The 17,595-nt window shown below is 35.7% G+C and overlaps 1 protein-coding gene across 2 annotated transcripts in view; it reads left to right on the top strand.

Moving 5' to 3' along the window:
• JMJD1C (jumonji domain containing 1C) overlaps nt 1-17,595 on the top strand; it is a 323,818-nt gene that overhangs the window by 284,993 nt on the left and 21,230 nt on the right. For both annotated transcript variants that reach the window (XM_059397500.1, XM_059397498.1), the window contains exons 9-16: nt 1,245-1,417; nt 1,878-4,087; nt 8,998-9,199; nt 11,674-11,888; nt 13,031-13,183; nt 16,477-16,566; nt 17,058-17,185; nt 17,380-17,593. In XM_059397500.1, coding sequence (XP_059253483.1) covers nt 1,245-1,417; nt 1,878-4,087; nt 8,998-9,199; nt 11,674-11,888; nt 13,031-13,183; nt 16,477-16,566; nt 17,058-17,185; nt 17,380-17,593 — 3,385 coding nt within the window. The remainder of the gene's footprint in view (nt 1-1,244; nt 1,418-1,877; nt 4,088-8,997; nt 9,200-11,673; nt 11,889-13,030; nt 13,184-16,476; nt 16,567-17,057; nt 17,186-17,379; nt 17,594-17,595) is intronic.

Raw genomic sequence — 17,595 nt, 5'->3', positions numbered from 1 at the left:
CTTTTGCGTTATCACTTTGAGATGTAAAACTTACTCTCTTTGTTAAAACCAAAGGGGATTATATTTTCCCAATATCATGATGGTATATAACTCCACAAAGTATATTCTGAAAAAACATCGGTGTGTCATAGTATAGAAACATTCCTTAAGCATGTAATGAGAGTTTTAAATATCAACACAGAGATAAATGTCACCAAATATTGGGCACCTGGGCGGCCCAGTCATTAGACATCTGCCTTCAGCTTGGGTCATGATCTCAGGGTCCTGGGATTGAGTCCCGTGTCGGACTCCCTGCTTGCAGGGGAGTCTGCTTCTCCCTTTTTCCCTTGTCCTACTTGGTTCTCTCTCTCTCTCCCTTTCTCTCTCAAATAAATAAATAAAATCTTAAAAAAAAAAAAAAGTCACCAAATACACAGAACGAGAAAAGCAGCGTATTTATTGATATATAAAAAATTAATTTTGTTGTACTTCCATACCTCCCAAGGTTGTTTTTTGGTTTTTTTTTTTTTTTAAGATTTTTATTTATTTGACAGAGAGAGAGAGATCACAAGTAGGCAGAGAGACGGGCAGAGAGAGAGGGGGAAGCAGGCTCCCTGCCAAGCAGAGAGCCCGATGTGGGACTCGATCCCAGGACCCTGAGATCATGACCTGAGCTGAAGGCAGAGGCTTAACCCACTGAGCCACCCAGTGCCCCCCATACCTCCCAAGTTTAATGATCCAACAGTGTTTTATAGCTTATAGTGAAATGGAGTACAAGTGGGCTTTGAAAATAAAATCTTCTCTCTATTCTAAGTAAATGGTTATATTGAAAAAGTTTGTTATTTTTGAAAAGAAATATTGGCAAATGAACTTGATATTTCTGTCTCTGGTTACATGTACTTTAACATTCTGGTTTTTGTATTAGCAGTATACTTTTAGTGTTAGAATGACTGGAAATCTGATGAACTAGACTTTCTGTACATTTATAAGTTAAAGGCAGTGATTTCAAGATCTACATTCAGTAGTAACAAATCTTTGCAAATGACAAATTTGATGCTGATTGATTTTCTCCATCATATGGAAAAATCCACATAATTATGTTAGTTACTTGTCTGAATATTTTTCATAAGATGCATTTAGAAAAAGTCATATGCTTCGTAAATATACATTATAGTCTTGTAATGATACTGTGTTTAGCTTTTTCTAGTAACTGAAGTCTGATATATATATATATATATATATATTTTGTTATTGTTGTTAAATAGAATTCTCCCAGTCCTTGGTTACATCAACCCACCCCTGTGACTTCAGCAGATGGTATTGGATTACTTAGTCACATTCCTGTCAGACCTTCCAGTGCAGAGCCTCATCGGTCTCTTAAAATTACAGCACATTCCAGTCCACCATTGACAAAAAGTTTAATAGATCACCATAAAGAGTAAGTTCACTAATGCCTTAAACTTAAAAATACTTTGTCTTGGGGTGCCTGGGTGGCTCAGTTGGGTAGGTGTCTGCCTTTGGCTCAGGATCCCAGGTGGGATTGAGCCTGGCATCTGGCTCACTGCTCAGTGGGGAGCCTGCTTCTTCCTCTCCTGCCTGCTGTTCTACTTGTGCTCTGTATCTCTCTTTAAAAACAAAAACAAACAAAAAAAAAACTCTGTTTTTTATAGTTTTTCTTAATTCACGTTCTAAACAGGTTATTTTAAGTTAATAAACATCTTAAAAGTAAGCTTTGAATGAGTACTGTTCTTTCCATTTTGATATATTTTCTAATATACTCAGGAGTATTAAAGTAAATGCAAAGTTGTGTTTTACTTTCATAATATCGCATAGATGCTATCTTCATATCATTCAAGAAAAAGTTATTATAGAAACCTTTATGTGTGTTTTCTTTACAGTGAATTGGAGAGGAAAGCTTTTATTGAACCTTTACGTTCTGTTGCATCCACATCAGCGAAAAATGACTTGGATCTAAATAGATCACAGACTGGAAAAGATGGTTTATTGCACAGACATTTTGTGGATCCTGTACTGAATCAATTACAGAGACAACCCCAGGAAACTGGAGAGAGATTACACAAATATAAGGAGGAACATCGTCGAATCCTTCAAGAAAGTATTGATGTTGCTCCCTTTACAACTAAAGTCAAGGGGCTTGAGGGTGAGAGGGATAATTATTCCAGAGTACCATTGTCATCTTCTAGCCCTAAAAGCCATGTCATCCTCAAACAAGACAAAGATGTAGAATGTTCAGTATCAGATCTTTATAAAATGAAGCACTCAGTGCCTCAGAGTTTGCCCCAAAGTAACTATTTCACTACATTATCTAATAGTGTGGTCAATGAACCACCACGGTCATATCCATCCAAAGAGGTTTCAAATATTTACACTGAAAAACAGAGTAATTCTGTTGCAGTAGCAGCTAATCCTCAAACTCTGACTTCATTTATTTCATCTCTTTCAAAGCCTCCACCTTTAATTAAACACCAACCAGAAAGTGAAGGTTTAGTAGGCAAGATACCAGAACATCTTCCCCATCAAATTGCTTCTCACTCAGTAACCACTTTCAGAAATGATTGTAGGAGTCCTACCCATTTGACAGTTTCTTCTACAAATGCACTCCGGAGCATGCCTGCTTTGCACAGAGCACCAGTATTTCATCCACCAATCCATCACAGCCTGGAAAGAAAGGAAAGCAACTATAGTAGTCTTTCCCCTCCAACTTTAACCCCAGTCATGCCTGTAAATGCTGGTGGGAAAGTTCAAGAATCACAAAAGCCTCCAACTCTAATTCCAGAGCCGAAAGACTCTCAGGCACATTTTAAGAGTTCTTCTGAACAAAGTTTGTCAGAAATGTGGAAATCTAATAATAACCTCAGTAAAGAGAAAGCTGAATGGCATGTAGAGAAAAGCAGTGGAAAGTCACAGGCTGCTATGGCATCTGTCATTGTACGTCCACCATCTCGTACAAAACTTGAGAGTGTGCCAGCAATGCAGTCAGGTTCCAAAGATCGAGTTAGTGAAAGATCTTCAACTGGGGCAAACCAAACAGATTGCCTCAAACCAGCAGAAGCTGGAGAGACTGGAAGAATCATTCTGCCAAGTGTGAATTCAGACAGTGCTCACATAAAATCTGAAAAAAATGTCCAGGCTGTCTCACAGGGCAGTGTTCCCAGTTCAGTCATGTCTGCTGTAAATACAATGTGTAATACCAAAACGGATGTATTCACATCTGCTGCCACTACCACTAGTGTTTCCAGCTGGGGTGGTTCAGAAATAATTTATTCTTTATCAAATACCATTTTGGCCTCTAAATCCTCAGAATGTACCTCTTCAAAAAGTGTCAGTCATTCAGTGGCTCAAATACAAGAATGCAGGGTCAGCACCACAGCTCCAGTTACACCAGCCAGTAGTCAGACAGGAAGTGCTGCTCAGCCCAGTTCTGGGTTCTCAGGCACAACTGATTTTATCCATTTAAAAAAGCACAAGGCAGCATTGGCTGCAGCTCAGTATAAAAGTAGTAATGTCACTGAGACTGAACCTAATGCTGTGAAAAATCAGACATCTACAACCTCCCCTCTTTTGGATAGCACTGTAGTCTGTAGTACAATAAACAAAGCAAACTCTGTAGGAAATGGGCAAGCATCCCAGACAAGTCAACCTAACTACCATACTAAGCTGAAAAAGGCCTGGCTTACTAGACACTCAGAGGAAGATAAAAATACTAATAAAATGGAAAATTCAGGGAATTCTGTATCAGAAATTATTAAGCCATGTTCTGTCAATTTAATAGCCTCTACATCTAATGATATACAAAATAGTGTAGATAGTAAGATCATAGTTGATAAATATGTAAAAGATGATAAAGTCAGTAGGAGAAAAGCCAAAAGAACTTACGAATCTGGCTCTGAAAGTGGAGACTCAGATGAAAGTGAAAGCAAGTCAGAGCAGAGGACTAAGAGGCAACCTAAGCCAACTTACAAAAAGAAGCAAAATGATTTGCAGAAGAAAAAAGGTGACATAGAAGAAGATTTAAAACCCAATGGGGTCCTCAGCAGGAGTGCCAAAGAAAAAAGTAAACTGAAATTGCAGAGCAACAATAATAGTGGTAAGTTGCTTTTTTTTTTTTTTTTTAAATCTTAGGTATAGTGGGCTGTATGTTCTTGAAATAATGTTGTCTAAAGAAATAAGGGTGTCTTTCTCGAAAGATTAGTGAGCTAAAAGGCATCTTTTGACTTTGTTTGCATGTCCTTGTCTATTGTATGTGCTCATTGACCTCATTTCTGCATTTTACAAGTATCTGAAAAAGGAAATGAGAGAAGACCTGTCTCCATTTTTAATAGACTTGTAGATACATGTTTTACCTAGCATTCATATTGACAAGCCAATGTGTGATTTAGTAGTTATTCAGAATTTTGACCATTTCTAAGAACTGTTGAAATCACACCAAAAGAGGATTCCTTATAATTAAGAATCCTTTACCATGATGTAGTTGTAAAAGAAATCCTATTCACATGTACTTCCTTTAAGTCACATTTTTAGAAGAAAATTGCTTCAGTTAATGTGGATGTGGCTCTATTTCTCTTACCTGGTATCAAAAGTTTATTGAAATTACCTTCTATTTAACTAATATTGCTACTCACTGAGGAAGTTCTTAATAATGGGTAAAAGCTAAATAAAAGGAAGGGATTGTGGTTTTGTGCGCTCATTTCTGTATTCAAGAAGAATTTTCGTAAGTAAACGTTTCAAAACTGATAATATTTACATTTTGTTTGTGGCCTTAGCGGGACAAAATAAGTGATGCTTGTCAGTAGTATACACTACAAAGTGTTTCTATGTTTTTACTCTAGAAGTGGTTTTTCTCAATTTGCTTATTTCTTTTTAGGTATGTTACACAATGCAGAAAGCACTTAATAGTTCACTATACCTGTGTATTCATCCACATACAAGATAGGAAATATGTGGCAGTGTGGACATTCAAAAAGTACTTTCACAAGCATTTGGATGCTTGAAGCCTCTTATTTGGGCCTTTTCACTGAATGAGGTTTTTTTATATGCCTGTGTAGAAGCCAGAGGCAATTTGAAGGAGAGAAAAACAGGAGGATGGAATCATAGAAAAGGACAGTCAGAAAGTAAAAAACCAAAGGAAAACAAGCTCAACTAGAGACAGAGAGGCTGACAGACTCAATGCAAACATAGAAGAATGAAAGGGACATTGACAATGGAGGATACAGGATACATACTATTTATTTGACTTTTGGATTGTGTATGGTGTTGTTTTTTCTTTCTCATGTGTTCTACTTCCCCAGTGAATTCTTAAGAGACTTTTAGTGTGGTCAGTAATTGTTTTCTTTTCTGTTTCATGTAACATTTCCTTTGTTTGGTATTGGGTATACAAATACTTGAGTTAAATTTACAGAAAATGGAGATGGGAATCTTCCAGCTTTTAATACTTAGAAAGCTCTTGTGACATTAAATTTATAAAATTAACTCTTAATGAAAATTTATAAAATTAACTCTTAATGAAGTACCTGTTCTATTTCATTTTAAGACCAAATGTACATGTTCCCAAGAGCTCAAAGACTAGAATCAGTACTTTCCCCTCAACTTGTGATGCCTAGTCAAATCTCTTCCTCCTTAGTACCTAAAAATTAATCTCAGAGAGAGTATTCTAAGCCCCATCTATTCCTAAGTCCAAAATAATAATAAGTGACTGTTAATTGCCATCTATTAATTATGGCCAGAGTTGTCTAGCCTTTGTTATGGCTATCTAGAAAAGTTCTCTAAATTGGTAGTTTATGAATCTAACTTCCAAATTTCAGTGGATTATCTGTCTCATGGATTAAATACGACCTTATTTCATAGTCAAAAAGAGTAAGTTAAGTCTGTACTTAGAGAATATAATGTGATTATATACACTGTTATACATGTGTTAATTATATACACATAACACCTATAAAGAAACTTGTGTTTCTTAGTACATTCTAAAGCCAGGCACAATAGATTTTATCTGCTGTTTTGGAATGTATTCATATCTGCTGCGTTTTCATGATGATAATTAAAAGTTGGCTGTTTTTCGTGACTAAATTCTTATATAATTTTATTTTATAAACTGAAATTGCTAATCAAAGTTAAATATAAATCCTGTTATAAGACCATTGGTTCTATTATAATCAGTTAATTTCTGTATCCTAAGAAAGATTTTTTAAGGTGATGACATCAGAGATTAAAGGTTAGCATGTGTTTGTTTCTGTTTTCTTCCTCTCTAGTTTTCTGTTGGCTAGAGCAACTGTGTTTGAGGATTTGCTAATAAATTGAGGACTAAGGTTAAAAATCTTCTAATGGTAAAAGGAATACTAGGTATTTTTCGCTGACTAAATATCTTATTCTCAAAGTTTAGATTTTAGATGTTGCCAATAAATTAAGATACATAGAATTGAAAGAGAAAGTTATTTTATTTTACAAATACTGTTGTAATAGTTCTAAAAGGAGTTAATTACCATGATGTGTAGCCTAATTTAGAACCAAAAGTTATAATATAAAAACCGTCTTTATGACCTGGGCCTTCATGTTTTTGTAATTTATGTATTCGTTTAAATTTATTTTTTTAAACATTAAAAAAAATTTTTTTTTAATATTTTTATTTATTTATTTGCTAGAGATCACAAGCAGTCAGAGAGGCAGGCAGAGAGAGGAGAAGCAGGCTCCCTGCTTAGCAGAGAGCCTGATGTGGGGCTCCATCCCAGGACCCTGGGATCATGACCTGAGCCAAAAGCAGAGGCTTAATGCACTGAGTCACCCAGGAGCCCCGCATCCGTTTAAACTTAAGAAGTAGCTCTAAGTGTCTGTTTTGTGTCACAGAATTGAGATTTGCCTTGAAATGTCTGTTTTTTTATTATAATACTGTTTAAGTGGTTCACGGTGGTATGGTTATCCATACTCTTTGAACTGTACCGTTACCTGGCATGTAAAAGCATATTGGTGTTAATAGTTGTTTTCTAGTCAAAATAGAAATAGATTGAATTTAGCTTATTCTAAGTGTAATAAGTAAACAAGTAAGTAAATGATTGGAGGCAAGTGTGCTAAGTAAAAATTTATGAGTGGTGTACCATTTTTGTTGTTCATTCTGACTTCTAAAAGCTCTGAATTTTTGATACTTTCTATAGGGGAAATCTATCTTATATATAGTGGAAGAGATAATAAACCCTTTATATAAAGTTCTGGAAACATTTTATTCCATAAGTGGTTTGTGTGCATGTAATAGGTCTTTCTTTAGTGGATTAAGCCAGATGGCTTCCCTAAGTTAGAAATAAAGCAGGGGGAAACATGTCATTTTAAAGAACCAGGCAACAATCCTAAAAGGTCTTAATAACTGGAAGCAGATTTTAAATGGGTCGTCTCAGAGCTTAAACACAATATAAGATGTGTTACCTTGCTGTCATTGTACCGCTTATACTATGCACAGGTAAGTGATGTGGGAGCTCTTAAAGGTCTGATACATGTTTCTGCAAGAAGTGCATAGTCTTGGGAGAATAGTTAACTGTCTCTGTTCCACAACATCTGAGTAATTAGAAAACACAGGGTAGGAAATATGTTTTAACATGACAGAAATAGCAAATTATGTAAATCTCATAACTGACATACAGATATATTGTAAGTATACTTTTAAGAGTTTGATATTGGCTTGTCCCAATATAGGTTGTTTTTAAATAAACATGCTTTTAATTTTTTTTTTTTTGAAGATTTTATTTATTTGACAGAGAGAGCTCACGAGTAGGCAGAGAGGCGGGGTGGGGGGAGGGAAGAAGGCTCCCCACTGAGCAGAGAGCCCGATTTGGGGCTCCATCCCAGGACCCTGGGATCATGAACTGAGCCAAAGGCAGAGGCTTTAACCCACTGAGCCACCTAGGCACCCCTGCTTTTAATTTTTTAATCTGTCCTCTGGATGAGTGATAACTTGAGACGGTATTATTACAACAGCTAAGTTTAAGTTAATAAACATGGGGCAATGATGTAGAGTATAAATAAATAATTTCTTCAAATATTAGTCATCTGAGGTTTTTTTTTTTAGACTTCTCTGATGCTTTTCTTTCTACCATCAAAAAGTCAAGTTAATACTGGCTTTTTTATTTTCTTCAAACCATTTTATTTTCTAGAAGGTACTAACGGCCTTGTCAGTATATTGAATCAAATGGAGACCATCATCGTGAGGGAGAGGTACTAAGAGAAATAGCTTACCCCTCTTCTCTCAAATTCTGGTATTCTAAAATTAGCATTTGTCTTTTTTTTTTTTTTTAAAAGATTTTATTTATTTATTTGACAGAGATCACAAGTAGGCAGAGTCAGGCAGAGAGGGAGGAGGAAGCAGGCTCCCTGCTGAGCTGAGAGCCCGATGTGGGACTTGATCCCAGGATCCTGGGATCATGACCTGAGCTGAAGGCAGAGGCTTTAACACACTGAGCCACCCAGGCGCCCCAAAATTAGCATTTGTCTTAATGAGCCACACTTAACTTGGGAGAATCAGATTAGATATTTCAAAATCATACAGGTATGTTTGAATTAGCCTGTAGTTTCTAAAAGTATTAACTTTTGGTCTTCAGGTTCTTTGGGTGGATCTTAAAAGAACTTTCTCCTGCATATATCAAATTCCTGTGTAGAAGGGCTATATTTTTAGCTACAGATTTACATAGAAAATGAATGATTCCTGTGTTTGCTGTTATACAAGTATGATTATTTAATATGTAAAGATTTCAGTCAACTGGAAGATTTACTCGGCTCTGCATTTCTAGTATACTGACAATAAGAGTTCATTTGATTAATAGAAAGTGAGTAAATAGAAATGCTGCTGTGGACTTTTCTGTTACTAATGAGGATGTAGACCTATAATGTCTTTGGTTCTTTTTTATAGTCTTAATATATTATGACAGTTGTGTACTTGTCTTGAATTTTATCTCAAGGAGTGTATGTGCTTTTTTAAAAAATTTTAATCCTGTTAATAATTTCCTACTGGTTTTACAGCTGGTATCCCTCGTTCAGTATTAAAAGATTGGCGTAAAGTCAAGAAGCTGAAGCAAACTGGGGAATCCTTTTTACAGGATGACTCCTGCTGTGAGATAGGGCCTAATTTGCAAAAGTGCCGGGAATGTAGACTTATTCGGAGTAAAAAAGGAGAAGAACCAACTCATTCACCAGTGTTTTGTAGATTTTACTACTTTAGACGGTAAGTGAAAATAATTAATTAGGTTTATTCGCTATTGAAAGTTATACTGTCATTCTTAGGGTCCCATATAAAGGTGGAAATGAGTCCTTTGAGCTTCACTGTTTCTGAAACATTATAAAAGAGTATTAAACTTTTTTAATGGTAAATTTAATAGTAGCTAATTATGGGACTAAATTCATAATTCATATTGTTACTTGTGTTAATATGGCCTTTTACTTTGAAGGATTGATTCATCCTTCATGAAAAAATGTTACTATTTTTTCTAGAAAATAATAGGAAACAGTAATTTGTTCGACTTAAGGAATTTTTAAAAGTTTATATACTTTGACCAAAACAGTGTTTTATTTATATATATATATCTGTGTATTAGCTAGCAATCAAATAGTCTATAAATGTAGGTAAACAGTCTAGGCATTAAACTAAAGTCATTGCATTACATCGGACTACCCATACTTTTGTTAAATGTGTAGCTATAAAAATATGAGTTAGGAGAAGAAGGATGTCAGTGCCATGTCCTGTCACATTTCACAGGTTTTGTAGTAAGTATAAAAACAACTTGTAGTTGTTACTCTCCTACATTCTACTGTAATATTAGCATTACTAAATAATTCTTCAATATTAAAGTCATATATAGACCTTTTTTTAAACTTTTTAAAAAATATATTTATTTATTTGAGGGAGTGAATGAGAGAGTGAGAGCATGAGAAGAGGGAGGGGCAGAGGGAGAAGCAGACTCCCTGCCAAGAAGGGAGCCCGACACGGGACTTGATCCTAGGACTCCAGGATCATGATCTGAGCCGAATGCAGTCGCTCAGCCAACTGAGCCGGCCAGGGGCCCATAGACTTTTAAGAGTTCAGTAAAAAGAATAGGTTCTGTTTCTTATTTTTACTTCATGGGCTTTCTAGCCAATAATCCCCAAAGGACAGACAACTTTAAAGAATAGTTGTAAAAGGTCGTACACATGGAATTGCAGAAAAGATGAAAAAGAAATCAAAAGGAAAGTTGGTTGGGGCGCCTGGATGTCTTAGTCAGTTAAGTGTCTTACTCTTGATTTCAGCTCAGATCATGATCTCAGGTTGTGAGATAGAGCCCCGTGTCAACTGCCTGCTAAGCATGGAGTCTGCTTAAGTCTCTCCCTCTGCTGCTCCCCCATCCCTCTCTAAGGAGGAAAAAAAAAATCAGGTTTAAAGGAAAGAGATAAAAATAATAACACAAAGCTGAAGTGAAATGATGGATTATAACAAAGGGAGAAATCTGGTTTTAAAAAAAGGAAGAAAAGTTTAGGCAATAAAAGTATGAGAAATGGTGGTAAAAGGAATGTTCTTGGTGTCCATTGAAAAAAGAGAATAAACTGTAATATGCTGATATCCCCTGATTGTGAGTAAAAAGAGTAAATACTATATGATAACAAAAATAACCACCAACAAGGAAAAGAATGGCAATTTTGCCTTCCATTTATCTTAAGATTTTCTGAATTGAGTAATTACATGAATTGGATGTCATAAGCTGAGAGGAACTTAAACATACATAATTGGGTTCCTAATAAACATTTGAGAGTGTCATCCTTGTTCCTCCTAGTCATAAATAGTCATTTTAATTAATGAAAATATGGGACGCCTGGGTGGCTCAGTTGGTTAAGCAGCTGCCTTCGGCTCAGGTCATGATCCCAGCGTCCTGGGATCGAGTCCCACATCGGGCTCCTTGCTCAGTGGGGAGCCTGCTTCTCCCTCTGCCTCTGCCTGCCATTCTGTCTGCCTGTGCTCGCTCTCTCCCCCTGTCTCTCTCTGATAAATAAATAAAACCTTTAAAAAAAAAATGAAAATAATGTATCTGTACTTGGCATTTTTTTAATCCTCCCAGTGAACGTCTTAAGGTAATTTAGGGCATTTTCTTTTTATTTATGTATGTATATATTTATTTAGAGAGAGGGGACGTACAGAGGAAGAGGCAGAGGGAGAGAGAATCTTAAGCAGGCTACTCGACCGCAATAGGTCAACTCAGGATTTGATCTCAGGACCGTGAGATCATGAGCTGAGCCAAAACCAAGAGTCAGATGCTAAACCAACTGAGCCACCCAGGCACCTCAATTTAGGGCATTTTCAACTTCAGACGGTCTTGATTTAGATTATGTGTAAAATAAAGCATTACTGTAAGGAGCATTTGGGCAGGATTTTAACTCTTGTCCTTATCAAACACTTGGATATAGTGTATATTTGATTTAAAGAATCTTATTTCTTGAATAACCTAAAATTGGTGCTGCTTATCATTGCCATTTGTATAACACTGTGGGAGTCATTTAAGTTTGTTAAATTTAACTAATAATTATGTGTGTATATGAAGGACTACCCTATTTTCTTATTTTTAGCATAACTATATGTTTATAATATAAAATGTAAATTAATTATAAATTTACAACTTTATAAAACTGGACTTCTGTCTAGGTATCTAATCCTTTTATGTTTTAATATTTCAGATTGTCATTTAGTAAAAATGGAGTGGTTAGAATAGATGGTTTTTCTTCTCCTGACCAATATGATGATGAAGCTATGAGCTTATGGACACATGAAAATTACGATGATGATGAACTAGATGTAGAAACTTCAAAATACATCTTGGATATCATAGGTGATAAGTTCTGTCAGTTAGTAACATCGGAAAAAACAGCTTTGTCCTGGGTGAAAAAGGATGGTAAGGAAGTTAAATATACAACTGTACACATTTCATTTTTAAAATTTCTCAAGTATACTTAATGGGGTTAAGTCCCTAATTTTCCCTAGTCTCATTGATACTTAATTTTGATGACACTTTTTTTACATACAAATGCACCTGTATGTACTTAAGGTAACATATTTTCCAACTGAGGCTGTAATGAATGGATTAACAGTTGGTGAAATCACAATCGCATTGTGCTGTTTCTGCCATTATTATGTATAGTTAGCATCATAGGGGTGTTTCAGAAGTGAAACGGGGAAATTTCAGCATTTGCCAGAGAAAGACATAGTCCATACCAATTACTTAAGTTTTGAAGGGGCTGTGGTTCATCACAGTCTTTTTTTTTTTTTTTTTTTTAAGGATTTTCTTTATTTGATACAGTGCACAAGTAGGCAGAGCAGCAGGGAGAGGGAGAAACAGGCTCTCTACTGAACAGGGGAGCCTGACACAGGGCTCCATTCCAGGACCCTAGAATCATGACCTGGGCTGAAGGCAGCCACTTAACCGACTGAGCCACCCAGGTGCCCCATCAGAGTCTTCAGAGTTAGATGGATTTGTATTTGAATCTCAGCTTTACTCCTTGCTTTTAACTGTATGATTATAAAATGGGAGTAACTATCATAGCTTTGTTTAGAAAGTAGTTAATTTTATTTAAATGTGTAAAAATAGGTAAAGCACCTAACATGAATTACTCTGAATATTAGTGTCTTTTACCCCTTTTCTCTTAAATCAGTGGTTTGTCCCTCAAGGGATATTTAACAGTGAATGACTGGAGACATTTTTGGTTGTGTAACTGAAAGGTTGAGGGTGGGTGATAGAGTACTAGCATCTAATGGGTGGAGGTCACAGATGCCACTAAATATTCAATAATGCACAGCATATAGTCCCTCACAACAGAGAATTATTCAGTCAGTCTTAAAAGTGCTAATGTTGATAAACTCCATTAGATGTAAATCTTCTGAAGAGAATTACTAATTCAAGAAATCTGTTGATCTTTAGTTAATATATCCTTTGATGTTCTTGGTTTGCCTTTAAGTTTTTGTTTTTGTGTATTTCGGCGAAAATTGTGTGTGAAAGAGCCATGTTTGCCTTTAAATTTTTATTTCTCTGTATTTCAGCCAAAATTGCCTGGAAAAGAGCAGTGAGAGGAGTCCGGGAAATGTGTGACGCATGTGAAGCAACATTGTTTAACATTCATTGGGTCTGCCAAAAATGTGGATTTGTGGTCTGCTTAGATTGTTACAAGGCAAAGGAAAGGAAGAGTTCTAGAGGTTGGTTTATAAGTCTATAAACTGAAATTTTTGTAATGTTCATTTTCTTTAGGATCACTCATCTGGAAAATGATATGTATGTGAGGGGGTTTTTCCCCCCTACTTCCCTTTATTTTGAATATATTACATTAAAGAAGCTTTGTGAAGTTTATTAATGGCCGGATTTTCTAGAATAAAAACTGCATCTATATCCTTTTATCCTCATTAGTAAGCTCCACTCTCTCATTTCAAGCAGGTAGTTGTGGTATTGTTGTTTTTTAAGATTTATTTATTTCTTTTAAAGAGAAAAGGTGGGGTGTGAGTAGGGGCAGAGGGAGAGAGAGAGAGAGAATCCTCAAGTAGACTCCCTGCTGAGCGTGGACATGAGGGCTGGATCTCATTCTCCTGAGACAAAATTAAGAGTCAGATATTTAACTGACTGAGCCACCCAGGGGCCCCCTCAAGCAGGTAGTTCTTTAATGTAGCCCAATATAGAATAAGCTTTGCTACTTTCAGATTCCAGTGTATAGGAACCTGAAGTCCATTCTAGAACCTGTTACACTTACTCATGTAAACTGATTTTTTTAAATAATTGATCCACAAAGTTTTTTTTTTTCTTCAATTTTTTATTTAAAAGTTAATGTAATTAACTGTATAACCAATACTGGTTTCTGGAGTAGAATTCAGTGGTTCATCACTTACATACAATACCCAGTTATCACCACAAGTGCCCTCCCTAATACCCATCACCATCTAGTCCATCTCCTATCCACCTCCCTCCATTAACCCTCAGTTTGTTCTCTGTCCTTAAGACCATAAAATTCAAATCAAAATGTTCAAGAATATGCCTCCATCAGGATCATTTATCCTCTAGTTCTTAGAGAATGAAAAAGTCTTTATTACAATAAAAGTAGTCTCTGAAGCTATTATTTCTAATTTCTAAATAAAATGGCACAAAAACAGGTGTTCTGCATGTTAGTACAATTAGAGATGATACAAAATTTAAAAAGGAAGTAACTAAATTCACCTTTTCTCATGCTTAAAGTGTTTTTAGAAAACATTTATCCAAGGCAAATTTGGAAGTAGCTTCCTAATACTGTTAACCTAAAATTTTTCAGTAATTTGTTTGGGATAAAGTCATCATGAAATGAGAGGATTCAAATTGTGGAATTATTAGAAGTAAAGTTATGTTTAGTGATAGAAACTGTTTAACACCTAAAAATTATCTTTTTCAGAATTTTATATCAGATAGATAAACCATGAGTTAGCCATCAGTATCTTTTCCACTGGTAACGAAAGCCTTTCTAACTTTTTCTTAGACACTGAGCACTTAACCAAAAAGACCCCTGGAGTAAGGGACATGTTTCCAAACATCATGGCTGGATGTTTCTGTGATATGCAAAAGATGGAAAATATGAGTAAAATGTGAAACTGTAGTAAGGAATGCATTCTAAGGGTACCTGGATGGTGCAGTCGGTTAGGTGTCTGACTCTTGGTCATGATCTCATGGGTTGAGATTGAGCCCCGCATTGGCCTCTGTACTCCTCAGAGTCTGCTTGGAACGTTTTCTCCCTCTGCCACTCCATTATACATGCATGCTTGCATGTGGTCTCTCTGTCTCTCTCTCGATAAAATAAATAGATTTTTTTTTTAAAGGAATGGATTTTAGGCATTTACTATTCTCAAAATTATAAAAATATATTTGGATATTTTCTGATAATAGAATTAGCTGCACCGTTAGAAAACTTCATTTTATATTCCTTTTTCCTGACTCTATATCACTTTTATTTTCCTTTTCGAAATTAAAAATCTATTATATTTTGCTACATTATATGCATATATATAAGTATGTTGTATTTTTTTGAATAAGATAAGGTATGTATAATAAACCTAGTTGTGTTGCTATTAATATTCATAGTACTATTAATTTTAAAAGCATAGTTTGTCAGTCACTGTATCTTTTTTTTTAGTTTAACCTTTATGCCTTGAGTTGTACTCTTATCTGTATATCTATTTCACTGTTAAATATTGTAATAAACTCATATTGACTATATTGTAGCTATATATAGTGGTACTTAGCATGTCTAAAATATAAACAGAAAACATTTATAAGTTACTGTGTAGGCTCTGGAAAGGAAAGTTGGGGTTTGGGTTGGTGGTTGTTTTAAGATTTTATTTATTTGACAGAGAGAGAGCAAGAGAGCACAAGCAGGGGAGAGGGGCAGAGGGAGAGAGAATCAGACTCCCTGTTGAGCAGGGAACCAGGTGTGGAACTGGATCCCAGGACCCCAGGATCATGACCTGAGCCAAAGGCAGACTCTTAACTGACTGAGCTACCCAGGCGCCCCTAGTTGGAAAGCTTTTAAAGAAAAGCAGTTTTAGCCATTTTAGACTGGATTTGAATTTTATTTACTCTGAAGCTTTTCATTAAGTAATAGTTGTAGATATTTTTTATGCTGAATATAATGAGTTTTCTGATACCTTATTGAAGCTGTTACAGCCACAACATTAGTTGTCGTTTGTCACTGAATTTACAGAAAAAGATTTCCTTGAGATCAAGATAATTGAGTATTTTTCCTATGTAGTATTTGCCTCATGCTGTGCCTTAGTATGTTTACAATTCTAGGTATGGAGCCTTGTTTGAAGGCAGTAATAATAGTTAAATATTTTGTATAAAATAGCAGCTTTCTGACACCTCATGGCAGTTCCTCTACATGTCTTGAAAGCATAAAAGGAAAATAGTTAGCAGTCGCCTCAAATTTGTGTCAGTTTAGTGTACTCAAGATCAGGCAGCAGCCCTGTTGGGCACAGAAAATAGTGAAGAGATAAAAGGAGATTAGTGACAGAAGCTAAAATCAAATAAGGCAGAGATAACAAATACATTAATGACAATAAATAACGGTAATTTTAGAAAAGGCTAAATAACATCAATTTTGTACCTTGTTTTTATAAAATTCTGAGAATGATGGAGCTGTCTTATTTTTTAAAAAACTGAACATTGAAGGCTACCGTTGACATTTTATGTAATTGTTGAACTCTTGGGATACCTGGGTGGCTCATTTGGTTAAGTGTCTGCCTTCAGCTCAGGTCATGGTCTCAGGGTCTTGGAATTGAGCCCCACATCAGGCTCTCTACTCAGCGGGGAGTGGCGGGGGCTGCTGCTTCCTCTCCCTGCTGCCCCCTGCTTGTGCTTGCTCTCCTCTGTCAAATAAATAAAATCTTAAAAAATTGTTAAGCTCTTTAAATATAAGCCACCAATTTTATAATTATAAAACCATGACATATATAAAAGTATGTATGTTGTAATCATACAGATAAAGAACTGTATGCTTGGATGAAGTGTGTGAAGGGACAGCCTCATGATCACAAACATTTAATGCCAACTCAAATTATACCCGGTTCTGGTAAGTATTAACGCACATTATTTACTTAGTGTAATAGGTCTTGCTTGCTCTAGATTATTTAGGAGTATGTAGGAGTATCATAGACTGGAGAGGTAAGATTTATCTAATCTTGAATTGTTCTTGCTCAGTTCTTAGAATCTTCTGTGTAATAAAGCTACTAAGGCAAGCCCAGCCCCAGAGGATCCATTTAGAGGGGGAGAACTAGACTATAATGAAAATGCTTATTAGATTTAAGATATTCTCCCTTTTTTGAGCATACTGAGTTTTTAATAGGAGAGGTAAGAGAATAAAGAATAGAGAGCATGAATTTGGCTGAATGATCAAACTTGAAATAGATGGAAGAGATGAAGAAAAAATTGGGAAGAAAAGTGAAAGGACACTTTCACTTTCACTTTTTCACAGAAAAGCCAGTACAAGAAAAACAGGAAAATATTTTAGGATCTTAACAACTAGGGGCAGTCCTTTTATTAACCACTATTATTTCTTTGTAGTTTTGACAGATCTTCTAGATGCAATGCACACTCTTAGAGAAAAATACGGTATTAAATCCCATTGTCATTGCACTAACAAACAAAATATACAAGTTGGAAATTTTCCTGCAATGAATGGTGTATCTCAAGTGAGTACAGCTATCTAATTATTCAAATGAAGCACTTAGTTAAATTACTCAGCTTTGATATTTGAAATCCAATTTAGGACTTGTGTTTGGTAAACTTGTGTTTTCTATGTTACTGTATAAATATAACTACTACTTTTAACTTGGAATGATTGAAAAAGTAGTATTTTAAAAGTTCAATTGCTCTATCCTTACAGGTTTTACAGAATGTTCTTAATCACAGTAATAAAATTTCTCTGTGCATGCCTGAGTCTCAGCAGCAAAATAACCCTCAGAAGTCTGAGAGTAAAGGCAACAGCAGCCCAGGGAGTGACGAAAGCACAGACAGCAAGTTAACTCCTCCAGAATCCCAGTCACCGCTGCATTGGTTAGCAGATCTTGCAGAGCAAAAGTCCAGAGAGGAAAAAAAAGGT

This window comes from Mustela nigripes, chromosome 4 (assembly GCF_022355385.1).
Source record: "Mustela nigripes isolate SB6536 chromosome 4, MUSNIG.SB6536, whole genome shotgun sequence".
In the NCBI taxonomy this organism is placed as follows: Eukaryota; Metazoa; Chordata; class Mammalia; order Carnivora; family Mustelidae; genus Mustela; species Mustela nigripes.
This window is presented reverse-complemented; position numbering and strand designations above follow the sequence as displayed.